Source organism: Malurus melanocephalus, unplaced genomic scaffold (genome assembly GCF_030028575.1).
Source record: "Malurus melanocephalus ecotype Western Australia unplaced genomic scaffold, MMel_1.1 scaffold_30, whole genome shotgun sequence".
NCBI classification, from domain to species: Eukaryota; Metazoa; Chordata; class Aves; order Passeriformes; family Maluridae; genus Malurus; species Malurus melanocephalus.
Window position 1 is genome coordinate 2,121,783 of NW_026623262.1, and position 14,344 is coordinate 2,136,126.

Sequence of the window (14,344 nt, forward strand, 5' to 3'; positions counted from 1 at the left end):
TATCAAAATTGTCATCAAGCTTCTCCTTGATCTGTGCTCATTATATCCCTCTAAAATTGTACAGTCTTCCTTGTAGATATTATTTTAATATTTTAATAATTTGTAAATTTCATATTCTTAATATAAAAAATGTATTTAGCCTGGCTTTGAATCATGGCAACCTTTCCTAATMATTTATTTATGTTTTGTTCTTCTGTTTAATAGTCTATCTTATCAGAATAGTATATGAAAACTTGTATCAGTATATCTCGGTAAGAATCTTATTATGATATATAACAAGTTGATTTATTTTACATCTGTTCTCAATGTAATTTCCAAGTGCCATTCCTTGCCATTGTAACTAAATACATATATAGCTATAGCTAAATAGATACTAATGAAGTATTCTGTTACTGAAAAGTGTGTTCACAGTCCTTCGGCTTATACCATTTCACTGTTCAATACTTTCCTCCTGCATCTTCCATCACTTTATGCAAATATAATCAAGAGWTGTTGCCCAGTTTTAGAGAATTACTCTTCATTGAAGAATTATGGCTATTTAACAAACCTATACTCTACATGTAAGCTACATGGTTATTAGACATTTTTAAGATCAAAGTAAGGAGCTGTATTTTAAACAAAAAAAAAGTCTTATTACTGTAGCAAATAACAAACTTCTGTGTTAACTTGCATCCCTGTGTCTGTGTGTGATATTAATACTGCTTGTTTCTCTTGCTAGGAGGAGCGTTCATTCTGAGGTGTCATCCTGCACAAACATCTGGAACATGTGAGTACATACACTAATCCATGACTACGACATGGAACGTATAAGGGATCTTAAAGGAGGCCTGAAAAGATAAGTTTTTAACTTCTCCTCCTAAATGGATGTAGAGAAATAATAAATAAAGCTGCTTATTCTTAGAATTCCTAACACCAACAGTCTTACTGACTTTGAAAAGCTGTAATATGTYTGTATACATCACGATACAACCCCACTATGCAAATTAATATCTCCAACCCTAAAGAAAGGGAAAAAAAGCCTCTTTATARCAGTTCAGTTGGGTTTGAGCTTTTTCATGAAAGAATTTCGTATTTCATTCAAGCCAATGTTATTTTTGTGGTTCTCACTGTAATGGTGAATGCTGAATAAACTCAAAGGAGTTACACAGGTAAAAGGTGCACACATTAGGGATAACTAAATCATTTTCTTCTCTTATCATATTTGAAATTTAAAACAACACCAAAATCTTAGTAATGCTACCCTTTCCTCAGAGGAATGTTTTAAGATTAATCAGTCTTGCTTTCTGAAAGTTCTGAAATTTCATTCAAACCGCTCTTAAATTATTGTTGTAGTAGGAATAATGTAGATTTATAAAGCTATCCTCAAAACTCCAGGCTTTTTTCTCATCGAGATTATTTTTAATATGATAATGTTTCAAATTTCCACATATATAATAGACAGCAGTGCTATATTGTTGAATCTGGTTAGAAAAGTTTAAATAATGATGGTTTTTTAAAATGTAGTGGGCTTCTTTATATGTGACATGTAGGGGCAAGAGAAGTAGTACACATACGTCAAGAGCCACAGACTGTTTTGCCCAGGATTTCTTCACTTGGTCATACATAATTGTGTTGTTGATACCCAGGCCACAAAAAATAACAAAAGCCTAAAATTTAAAAAGAGAAAAAAAGAAAAGGAAGTCAGTTTTGAATCAATTATAATACAAACACAAAGATGACTACAGGGTTAATCATTAAAGAAAACTGCATGGAAATATTAGTAATAATCATGTTGAAACATGTTATCTTAGGAAAGCAGGTAAGTCACTTGCCTCCAGATGAGAGATCAGATGCCAGAAACTTGTTTCAATTAGGATACCACCTTCTCAGTGAATTAATGTCAAACCACAAATATAGACAACATATGTTTCCCCCCTCCCTGATGTGGATTAAAGCAGATTACTCAGAAATACCAAGTTCTACTGAAAAAGTATATTAATGCTGAACAACTGAATGCCTCTTACTTCAAACARTCGCTGGTCAGCATCATCAAAGGATTTCCCATCAAGCCTGTTCAACACTTGAGCTACCCCTTTAGAAAGAGTTAAAATGGATTATAATCTTCATTCACAGTGCAGAATGTTTTATTCATTGGTAAAATGTACATGTATTTCAGACTGAAAGGCAAAATGCAAATATTCTGAAAATCATTAAACAGACACAGACATGCAATAGCTTGATTGTTTTGATACCAGTACTTTCAGCTATTATTCTTTACTCTCTAAGAATAATACTGAAAAATCTAAAAGTTACTCACAATGCTTTTCACTAAAGGTTGAAGTTCTATTTGATCACTTTGCTAACATAAATTGTCCTAGCAATTTGGAGTTACCAATATAATTTGCTGAACCAGTACCTTCATTCCTAAAATCTTAGTTGCTTTAGCATCATCTGGGTATATAAACCCCTTTTTTACTCATGACTGGTTCATTAATTTACTGAACCAATGAAAAAAAATTATTTTCTGAACTAATACTGATTTCTACTGCAAGAWACATTTCTATTTCATTTAGCTACAATAAGCCCTTCAAAAAATACTGTAAGAGCAATAAACTGTCAAGAGGGCAGATTATTTCTCCTTCTTTAAGATAATGCAGTTCACAACASACAACATGCCGCATTTTTAAAATACTCAGTTGCCACATCACTGCTGCTAAAGAAGCTCAAAGATCCTGCATGACACCAAATGCCTTCAGCAATGCACTACTGATCTCTGCTCTTCCTGACAGCCACGTACAGGGATCTAACTCTTKCTCTGACAGTTTAAATTATTGCTTTGACGTCAGTTCTTCTGCGGAAAGGTAGAGGAATCTGGCGCTGGTATTTGCAAGCACTCCTTTTTTGCCAAAAGCMAGCAATAACACAGGGCCAACTCCTGGTGTAGCACAGCTGGGAAGCATCGTATCAAAGATCCAATAAAACCCTGTCAACATCCTGATTCAGCAAACACCACTGCAAACAGGCAACTCCAACTGCTGCCACAGCCCCTCCAGCAAGTCTTCCCTGACTGCGTCTATAGTTTAAACTTAGAGGGGAATGACCACTTAGACTGCAAAAACAGTTGCCCATGTACTAGAGAGGGAGACCCAAGAAAAACATCAATGCATATAAAACATTTTTYCACTAATATGCTTAGAATTTCTGTTTTCATCTCATTAAAGTTCAAGACAATATATAACTTAACAATGACACAACTGGAAAGCTGAAAAAGTCCAYAGAGTATCCAAGCCAAAACATCCCTTCTTGGATACTTAGCATGCATCCTAGGTACCGTAACTTCTTAACAATATTCAGCTGGGAAAAAGAAGAAAAAGGAACACAGAATTAAAAAGACAGAACTAAATTTACATTAGCACAAAAACTATGAAGGCATGAGGAAAGTCTTACCAATTATTTGGTGGGTGCTGTTCCATATAGGAACACACAGAACAGATCTTATGTGAAAGCCAGAAATTTGGTCTGCCTAAAATGTAAAAATGAGAGCTCCCWTTAGTGTATTATTTGCAGCCTTTTAAAACATAGTAATAGAAATGCCAAGGAGTAAGTTTACATTTAGAAATGTCATTCCATATGGACCAGATCTCGGAAATATTCTGCTGAAACTTCATTCACAGTCACCAAAAAGATTATTTAAAAATTGCTAAAGAAAATAAAAACATTGGCATGTTTGCTACAAAGCTTACACTATTTTCTGATTTGGCACTAAAGACAAACTGCAACCAAGGCAATGTCCAGACAAATTCTGGACTACTTGCAAGGGTGGATTAGTAGAGTTAACTTTCACCGAACAAGTATGCTTTAGAAATACTCTGCCCAATTGTCAAAGTGAAATTGGACTTAGCAAGGCAGCTGTAAAAGGARGCTTACAGGAAATACATGTTTTCAGAAGTAAGGTAAGAATAAGTAGGGAATTGTGCAGAAGTGCAAGTTAGTAAGAAATGTAAGGGTGGAGCCAAACCCTAGATTTGAGACAATTGGTCCTTTTGTTCTGATGACAATTTACGGCCTCATTTATTGTTTTTCTATCTGATACAATATACACCCTCACAATTTATTGTAAACTTCACTGCTTCTTTCTTTTGTACAGTTAATAAGGCTTTATTCCTTAATGTCAGTGCTGCAAAATCTGATGAACAGAAAACATTTTTTCAAAAGAGATTAGAAAGTGGTATGGCTCCACTCACAGCAGATCAGGAAATGTTCTCTTACTAAAAGTGSCAGTGCTATAGGCAATCTGTAATAGAAGAAAAGTAAAAGACCAGTAATAATTCATATATTGGAAGCAGGGTGTGATCACTGTGMTCTCCTAGCTAGCAAAAGATATAACTCAGGTTTTCATTAGATTACTGTTTATTTATTCGTACTGAGAACTCATCACTGAAATGTGTGGAGTGCCACCTAAAATCCATGTGAGTGGGGGAATAATTGATTCAGATGTATGTCTTAAAATTAAACCCAAAATACTTTTGCATTACATTCTTGCTGAGTGAGTTGAAAATTGAGCATCAACATTTGAAAATGAGAATTAGTGTTCTGAGAAAAAAATAGAGACAATTTTCTACAGAAGCACAGAACAGAATATYTGCTCATAACTACAAATGTTTGATTCTAAGTAATAAGGGATACCATGTTCCTCTTACTACGCTTGACTGTAGAAACAATGGAGTAGAAAAAGTGAATTTAAGAATTAAATTTTCATAGGCATCCATCAAAAGAAAATAATTATTGCCATTTGTATAATTTTCTTTTTTTCTATATAAATTGGACAGTGTCTCCAATTTGGAAAGGACTCACTGTGAAACAAATAAGAGATAGCTGAATTATTCAGGACATGATATAACAGAAGTACAATTTCAAATATCAAGGWCTGGCATACTTTATGTTAGCACATATAAAGACCCCAGGCATTAATTGTACTTCTTACAATTCTGAACAGATTATCATCAATGCAGTTTTTTCCTCATATACTTTCATAGCAGGTTCCTTTTATTTTTCTTCTTTCAAAAAATTCTGATGGTTTGAGAGATAATCCCTTTAATGACATATGGAATAAAATTGGAACCAAGCAAAATCTCAACATTCCAACACACTTCCAACACACTTACTGTAGTAATATATTTTAGGAAGCTTTCTGACCAGGGCTGTCCTCGGATAAAYGTGCTGCCTGACTGCTGGACAAGTCCTCCATAGTGACGCTGGATTAGAATTCAGTGAAGATTTTGTCCTTCTATATGCCTCCTAACATTTATCTAGATGTTAAGCATACTGACATTTTTATCTGTAGCTACACCTTTCTAACTGAGGCTGGAATGAACACCTTCAGATACACAAGCAACTTTTATTAGGAGCAATGTGTATGTTGACAAAGTACCCTATCTAGTGTGGTTTTGAGCAAATTGAATGGTTGGTTGGCTAAGTTAGATCACAAACAACATTTGTCTGTCTGGATAGCAGCTCTGTTTACACTACAGCCCCAGTCACCCCAACAACTAACAACGCTGATGCTGCTAACACTGAACACCAACAGATTTGCAGCAATATAAACCAGCTTSCATAAATATCAAGGCAATTGGTAGAGGGACTGCTTATAAATAGGGAATTACTGCTTATAAATACGGAAAAAAATTGTGGACCAAGTTAACTGTTTAAAGTAATCACTAATTCAGTGACCTGTGTTTACTGCATAAAGCCATGCCAGCAACAGAAGACCAGAAAGACAACATATTCACATGTTTCACAGCCACTTGGRTATATGATAAATTTTTTATATTAGTTGCAGTGCCCAAAAAATAATATGTAATTCCATTTGTAAAAGTCTCTTACCTCAGCATCAAAGCGAGGATCCTGATAGGCATCACTGATGTTCACTGGGAGACCTGTGGAAGCGACGAGTTCGGCAATGCTATTATTTATTAGCCAGTCTGAATACGATGATTTTTCCATGCTGTCTTTGAAACTGTCAAAATGCAGGGCAAGGGAAGAAAAGAATACAGTCAACATTAATTGGAACTGCAGCATATCTTACAGGCACATTAACAGCAACAGCAAAACCATTCACAATAATTAACGGTTACCAAGAATTAACTGTGAAACAAGAACTTGGTATTTGTTGAAATGTTTCCTCAAAATTTCTCTCCTTTACATAACTATTTCTATTGAAAATAGCCTTGGTGTTTCAAGTAAATAAAATAATGGATAAAAAAATGAATTTACCTATGAATCAACAATGGATTATATTCCAGGTTACTTCTAAACACTGTTTTCTGTAGAGTTACCAGAAAGCATATACTTTTAAGGTTTTTTTTTTTTAAATTAGGCTTATAATTCAGGATATTTTTAATTCTTCTTTTCAATAGTTTTCTTGCCAAAATGACTTTTAAAAAGAATTTTGGTCTGAAATGCCAGACCTGAATGGCTGAAGAAGAAATCATAAAATAAGTCTTAAATCAATACTGCAAGTATATTACAGCAGGTGGATCCAAGAAGTCACACAAGACATGATGGTTTCCTTTTCTTTTTACCTGTTTGAGTTTCTGCCACAATTACTGAGGGGCTAGAGAGCTATCACTAAATGAGCATAAGACACTAGAATTATGGACTCACCACACTCCACAGCTTCTCCAGAAAACTCAGTATCTACACAGACCTTAAAGTCCTCACCTCATACCTCACSTAATCAGCAGGAAAGCTCTCATTGACTTATTTCAGGCAGGTTCTTGACACTGGCAAAGTGTGGCTACTCATTTGCTAATAAAAAAAAAATGCATGCTGTCTTTTTCTTGGAAAGAAAACTGATAAATTTTCAACACCTGAGAAACATTACTGAGAAAAAAACTTATGAAGAAGCTACAGAGAAGACTACAATTATTTGAAGCTTTAAAGTAATGCTTATGAATGAAAGCAGGATGCACAGTAAAATCCTTGAAAGACTCAATCAAAGGGAAAGGATTGATTTTTGTTGACTGCATTGATTTTCAGGAGACTAATTCAACTATGTCACTCAACTGAAAGGAAACTTAATATTCTTAAAAGACTATAAATAAAAATAATCATGATTTACAGAAATMAACTTTCATTTGGGATAAGAATTTTGAGTGACTGTAATAAATGTTATGTGTATACTTTGACAGAGACCTTTACATAAATATAACAAGTTTTGAGCTAAGTAAAAAAAAAAAAAAATCACATTTATAATTTCAAATTTAATTAATAATTTATTTCATATACTTCAGAACCAAAGAATCTTTAAGGATAAGGATATTATTTCAAATGCATAGCTTCCAGTTCATAACTTATCTGAATGGCATTATCATTCTCATATAAGACTCATAAATCAGGACTGCATTAGGGGTGTCAAGTATTTTAAGCAGCAAATAAACTCAAGYAAAAGAAACAAGATAAAATTAATGAAGGAGTTTTAAAAGTAAGATCTGTCATGTTGTCTCCGTTCCTAACAAGTGCTCTGCACCCATACTCTGGAAGACAGGTGCATCATCCCAGGGATGGTGGTGGCAGGGATTGAGGGATTTCAGCACTTCCTCTGTCCCAGCCCACATGGGAAGGAGTACAGGTATTTTTGCCCACATAACTCATACTCATGACCAGTCCACTACCACTGGTTCTCAGAGAARCATCATCTTAGCTGCCTTCTAAAATGTAACCTCATGTGCCAAAACAGCTGCCTCTATGCAAGAAAGACACAGTCCACAGCACATTCCATCAGGCTCATCTTCATCTAGATTACATCAGAACTGTACCCTCAAGGATTCTAAGATTTATGTACTATTTTTTCAGAGGGGGAGAAAATTTAGGGATCTTGGCAAACTTGTACTTCAAGAACAAAATTGTTAGCAAAAACAAGAGCATCAGCGTGCCACTATGGATAATAAACAAACTCGATCATGGTGTGTGATRAAAAATTGCAAACTGAACAGAGAAATGCAAGTGTGGCCTTGCAAGTTATTTCTTTACAACCAACAACAAAGAAAATAGAGATGAGAATTTATTATGATATTTAGGGATTAAACAGATKAGCTGCTATCAGGCAGATACAAGGAGGGCAAAAGAAAAGCAAACTTCTTCTAAAACTGTGTGAGAAAGTATATTAGGGCATGAAAGTCATATTGTCTTAGGAGCTTTTTTTCTCATTTAGATAAAACTTACAATGAGAGCTGTTCTCAGTCTAAAATGTCTTTGGATTTCAACYAAAATTTCAAAGAAATAGTATTTTYCTTAACTGCTGTAATGATGAAGAAAATCATCCTGCCATTTTTTATTCCTCACATGAAAAGTCTCATGACTTTACATCAGTTATAGCTGCAGAATGTAGAATGAAAAGAGCAAAACTCACTAGAAAAATGCTCAAATGTCAAGGGCTCGCGGCATTGTTCTRTATCCTAAATAACCTTTATTTTTCCACTGTAGTGCCAATAACTCAAGCTGTGCCTGTGCTAGATCCAAATATGACATCAKATCTGCCAGTCTAACCTTGGTCTTTGTAAAACCAACTTCACTCTCCACAGGAAAAAGATCAAAGAAAAAGCAATACACTTTATAATAAAATGAATAGAACTATACCTTTATGAATCTTTTAAAGACTAGCTACCAAGTTGCATGTGTTTATTTTAACTTTAGTCCAAGACATGAATAATCTTAACTTGACTACAAGCAGAGCAGGCTACTACAAACTGTTCTGTGGCAACATGCTAATATAACTATGGTAACAAGAAATGAGCCAGCTTGGTTATCTTGACACCACTCTACATTGTTTTGACTAATCTGGCTACAMATCAAGTTTGAGAAAAACAGGAATAAAAACCACATCTCTTGATTCATACTCCTGTTCCTGAATAAAAGAAATGTATTTTCACCCCCTAGGAAAGACCAACTGCCACTCTGAAACTCTTTGTCAAAAACAGTAACTTGTGATTYTCAGATGAATCAATAGATTATTTATTCGTATTTAAATCTTCCTATTTTTTGTTGCTTGTTTTCCATTTGCCTTACTAGGACATGGAAGATAGATAGCTTCTACCCATGTTTCTGTGTGGCCTTGGACTCTGCTGTCAGCCTGTTTATAGTTTATAATTATGACAGCCACTTGATATGGGAAATTTTCTTTCACAATTAGTATGAATAATATCATAAATCATACATGATACACACTGAGCCCTAAAAGATGGAAGAAATGTTCTCACAACAGCCCTGAATCCTCACCCCATCATTTCATAAATAGGACATTTTATGTCAACTGCTACCAGTGGTATAACCTTGTAGAGATTAACATAATAACCTCATGTGAACAAAAAGCTTTCTTTTACTATTTTAAATTGGCACTTTATAAATGTTTCAATACAGATGCTACTAAGCAAAACATATACTTCCATTTTGACTGGGCTCCGAAACAAGATTTAGTCACAGGAACACAGTTTCTAGGAARTACATATGCTCTGAGGTATCTAGGCTTTCCAATTTGACAAGAGCAGAAATAAAATTTTACTGTAAGAGGCATTTTGTAAGAGATCAACAAATAACGTGAAATAATTTTGTCACTTTTACTTCAATATTAATCATGCAAAACATCTGCATGTTATCAATGAGTTTAACCATAAARAATCAGTTTTCTCCTGATATCTTACCTGAGACACTGATACAATATTAGTSCATATATACACACACAAACATACATCTATAAAAAGTACAGGCACATATATTTATGCAAGTCTCCATTTGAAGCAAGCAGGAGTCATGTCTGAATAAAAATTGTAAGCTCACACCCTTCAATCAAATCTATACAAAGTTCCAGAAGAAAATAAAATCTTGACCCAAGCAAATTTTAAATCGATGTGAAAAATGAAGTTATCCATAATGACAGAAGACATGAGCACTAACCTGTTGTCAGTATCAGCACTGCATTTTGGAGATAACAGCTCAAAGGATTTTGTAAATTTCACCACCTGTCACAAAAACAGTAACTTAAGGTTGTTAATAAGATTAATAAACAGCTAAGAAAACAGTATTGTAAGGTTCCTATATTTAAACTGTATTTTTGTCYAATGCTCTTCAGATAAAAATACGATCTGTATTCTCTCAATGGAGTATTCATGTTCAAGATAACACACTGTGTACAGTTGCCTAAAAAAACAGTATCAAAACCAATTATATTTTTAGGTATCTTCCGAAAACTATTTTCTACAAGAGTATATGCTTCCATTTAAAGGCTTTTAAAGCGACATGAATTACAGACATAGAGCCTTACCCAAACTTCACTTTTTTAATATCGGAAAATAAACAGGCTGCTTTGCATTACTGACTGCAACCAATCACACTTGAACATGTGTGTCAGGAGCATGTAAGTGAAACAACAGCAGCTAATCATGACACAGAACAGAGGCTGCCATGTTTTTGGATGTGTCCCATCTTCACTTCGGTTCTGAATTGTAAAAGCTTTCTGCACAATGTACAAATGACAACATTTTAGACATGGTTTAACATTGAGTTACTTTGAGGAGATCCATTTTGGTATGTGTGTTAATCCTCCAAAAMAGGGAAAAAGTCAGGAAAATAACTGATGATATTAGTCTACTCCAAATTAACCTAAGATTTATGTCCATTTAGAAAAAGTTCAGGCTTTTTGTCTACRTTTCACAATTTGGTCTCCTTGCTTGTGGTTTGGGTAAAACAYCTCCAAGCTCAAAGGCAGAAATACTACCAAGATCAGAAAAATGAAGTGAACAAAGCCACCCACAACTTGCTAACACAATGTAYTTCTCTATGAAAAATAAAAATCATGTTATAGTTGTGAACAGAGTGACATTTCRTAAGAATGTAGTAGAACTGTATCTTGTGATTATAAAATTGGAAAGGGGAGCAGGTAAGTGAATCTAGAAAGAGAAAAGAAACTAGAAATATTAAAACTCTGTAGGACATGTAAGTGAAACAAAAACCTTGATCTTGTTTTTACAAAACAAGTATAATTTAGGGCATACTCCACTGAAAGCTCCTAATTTCTATTAACTTAAATGAAATGTGAATCATATCTTTCCTCCAAGGAAAAGAATGGGGATTTTTTTCTGCCATACAAACAAACCTATGATTCTCTGACCTGTCACAGCCCAGCAACAAATAATCAGCTGTAGAGTCAGTGAATCCAAAAATAATACTTGGGAAGAAAAAAAAAAAAGGTATTACAAACAATATTTTATCCTTCAACTATTTCTCAAACCAGTAGAAAGGAAAGTAACTTGTATTGAGTAGCCAGAAAACACTGGAGGGAGGTACCAGTATAAAGGCAGGCACTTATTTGGCTTCTAATAACAATACTCACAAAAACTTTAAACATTTTTAAAGAGGCTCTCATACCCTATGAATATCAGTACTGCAAAGTCCCAGTAAAAGACCCTGTCAAGACTGGGAAATCCAACTCTTGACAAATACTTTCATACAGCTTGCATCCATCTACTCAACAGAGGTCTGCAATGAAATAATTATTCACCGGTCAAGGGGACAGAGCAATTGCACAAAACCAAACATACTTAATGTAATGCTGAAAGTTGTGTTTCCATTTCACCTGCTCAATGTAAAAGCTTATTGCTTTCACAAGAACAAGTATGTGCTGTTCTTGGCATTTGAAGGCATGTGCCTTTTCAAATGGATTTTGTGTTACTTCAATGAAAAATTATTAGGACAAAATAACAAGAGGACTTAGAATTTTACAGCAGTTTCATTATTTAGGGAGTGGAACTGGTTCTCAATACTATTTTGCAAAGTAATAAAGAATTTTGTTAAAACGTGCAAACATAGCTATTCCCAAAGAGACCCCTGCCACCAGCTAAAGTAAGGGGAAGGAAAAAAATCCCAAGGAAATGTGGCCATCAAAAGCACCCGAGAAAACTCCCTGTGTTGCAGGTTCAGCCCTCACTTTCTTCCACACTAAATTGGATTTCACAAAAAAAATTAACAAGTTCAGAAGCTGGTAACAGTGAATACACTTATTAGGCTGTTGCAGACCCCACTGAGCTGCTCAACACAAAGGATGGTCAGTTAAAGTCCTGATGAGTTTATTTTTAGCTGTTACTTCTGAGTGACCAGTAGTCAGATTGAAGATGTTTACATATTAGGATAGAAATCATGTGTATCAGTTTTCCACACTTAAAAAGCAATAACAGTTTCAAAAGCATGAGCACTATAGCGATATCAACRAAGATATTTAGTAATTATTTATTTCAATGTATGCAGAAAAGCTCAGTTATAAAGATGAGATTTAAAAATTAGGTTGATGATGCAAGAGTCTGGTTCTGAAACTGTTTAGAAGCACCAACCATTTGATAAATCAATACCCTGAAAATGTTAGCAATGTTACTAATTCCAGGTAAGTGAAAATGAAGCTATAGAAAGGAATTTTCTTTCCTTCTTGTGGTTATATCAGGAAAGCAAATAAATGTTTGATAACAAATTAGGTAWTTTTTCTTTTTTAATCAGACCACAAGAGCACCTTGCTTCTCAGCTAGGYAGTTGTACCTGCTCTGTAGTAAGTGCTAATTCCATCACACAGACAACTGAGAATCAGAGCATATCAGCTGGATCACACCACTGAYAGATTCACTGACAGATCCATCAGCAACTTACAAAGCCATTAAATGCATTCAGAAGACGATAAGGAATCATAAATTATCTTTCAGTTTCCTTTTGAAAAGCTGACTATAGTGGTTGTGGGATGGAATTAATTTCCTCCATAGTAGCCTGTAATGGTGATATGTTTTAGTTTTGTGATGAAAACAGGATTTATAACACATGGCTGTTTTACTGCTGAAAAGTCCTTACACAGTGCCAAGGCCTTCTCTGTTTCTCATTCTACCACCCCCATAAATGACTTGCACAATAGAGAGGACACATCCAGGACAGCTGATTCCAGCTAATTAAAGGGATATCCCATGTTAAGATCCATATGATGTTGTGCTCAGCAGTAAAAGCTGGAGAAAGGTGACATTAGATGTGCTGAAGCSCTGCTTTCCTGGAAATGATGGATCACCTGYCTGCCAATTAGAAGGATCATATGGATTATTTATTTTGCTTTGCTTATTCATACAGCTTTTGCTTTCCTTCTGAACTGCCCGTATCACAACCCACAAGATTTTCACAACCACACTTTTAGCCTTCCAGCTGCCTTCCCCATGCTCCTGGGCATGTGGGGCTTAGCTGCCTACTGGGATTGAGATACAACAGGGGTGTTGATAAATTTTCAATGTGTACCTAACCTACATTTAGAAACAACCCACTGAAAAATACCTGCTGTCCAGTACTTACAAATGGTACACAGCAGCCTCACCACAGTAAGAGCAGTTGCTCCACCACTTGAATATTAATCTTGTACAGAATGTGAAACTATACTTACTGGTGATTCAATATCTTCCAGAAGTAATACTGAGCAACGTTCACACTGCAAAAGAGTCTGGGCCCGATGCATAATTTTCTTGACAATTTTTTCTAAGTCAGTCTGTTCCTCAAAGAGGTCATTCACCACTTCCAGTAAAGCCTGTACGCAAGCACAGAAGACTCTTTTATTGGTTGTAAAATTAATAAATAGATGGAGCATTGCAAAGGAGGCATCATCTCTGGGACTGATTTTAATATGAGTGATTAATTGAAATCTTCATTCAAATAAAGCTCAATGATTACAGCAACAAAATTAGAGAGGGTATCCAAAGAAAGAAAGAAATATTTCTTAGCTCACAACTGGGCACAATCCAGCTCTTAGCAAACAGTGGGAATCTTTCAAATGATTTCACTTTGCTCTAAAAATGTAACAATGGCTGTAATGCAAAGCAATATGGATTGAGTTGCTTGATTTTCTATATTGAATTTGCCAGGACATTTAAACTACATTTTATTCTCTTATTACCCATTTTGCATGTTCAAAACTGGAMAGAAAAAGACCCACATCAATACTTCTATATTCCAATAGCAGTCTGATCCAGACCTCACCACTAACAACATGTCTGTAAAACACAATGCTTTAGAACAAAGGCTTTCTTTCCTCATTTCATCAACTTTAAAAAAAAAACAAAAAACAGGCCACGCTCTTTCTTACCATGGATCCAAAGAAGCTTGCTCTTTCCTTTATTCTCATTTAGAGCACTGACACTAAAGAGCATCGATATAGGTAAGCATATTAACTGTAGTGGTCTTAGCTCTTCTAACACAGTGGTCATCAGCAAAATGTTGGTCACAGTTGCTGGAAAATGCCACCATTAAGGTCTAGCTTGATAGGAAAGGAACAGTATGGGCTTGTCCACCACTTGGTACT

General features: G+C 35.0%; 1 protein-coding gene across 1 annotated transcript in view; it reads right to left on the reverse strand.

Annotated features, from left to right (window-relative positions):
• The window catches only part of PDE11A (phosphodiesterase 11A), a 107,795-nt gene that overhangs the window by 54,074 nt on the left and 39,377 nt on the right, over window positions 1-14,344 (reverse strand). The window contains exons 4-9 of the mRNA XM_057363719.1: window positions 13,433-13,573; window positions 9,931-9,995; window positions 5,863-5,995; window positions 3,427-3,502; window positions 2,004-2,071; window positions 1,554-1,646 (exon numbers count right to left, since the gene is read on the reverse strand). Of these exons, the coding sequence (XP_057219702.1) occupies window positions 1,554-1,646; window positions 2,004-2,071; window positions 3,427-3,502; window positions 5,863-5,995; window positions 9,931-9,995; window positions 13,433-13,573 (576 nt within the window). The remainder of the gene's footprint in view (window positions 1-1,553; window positions 1,647-2,003; window positions 2,072-3,426; window positions 3,503-5,862; window positions 5,996-9,930; window positions 9,996-13,432; window positions 13,574-14,344) is intronic.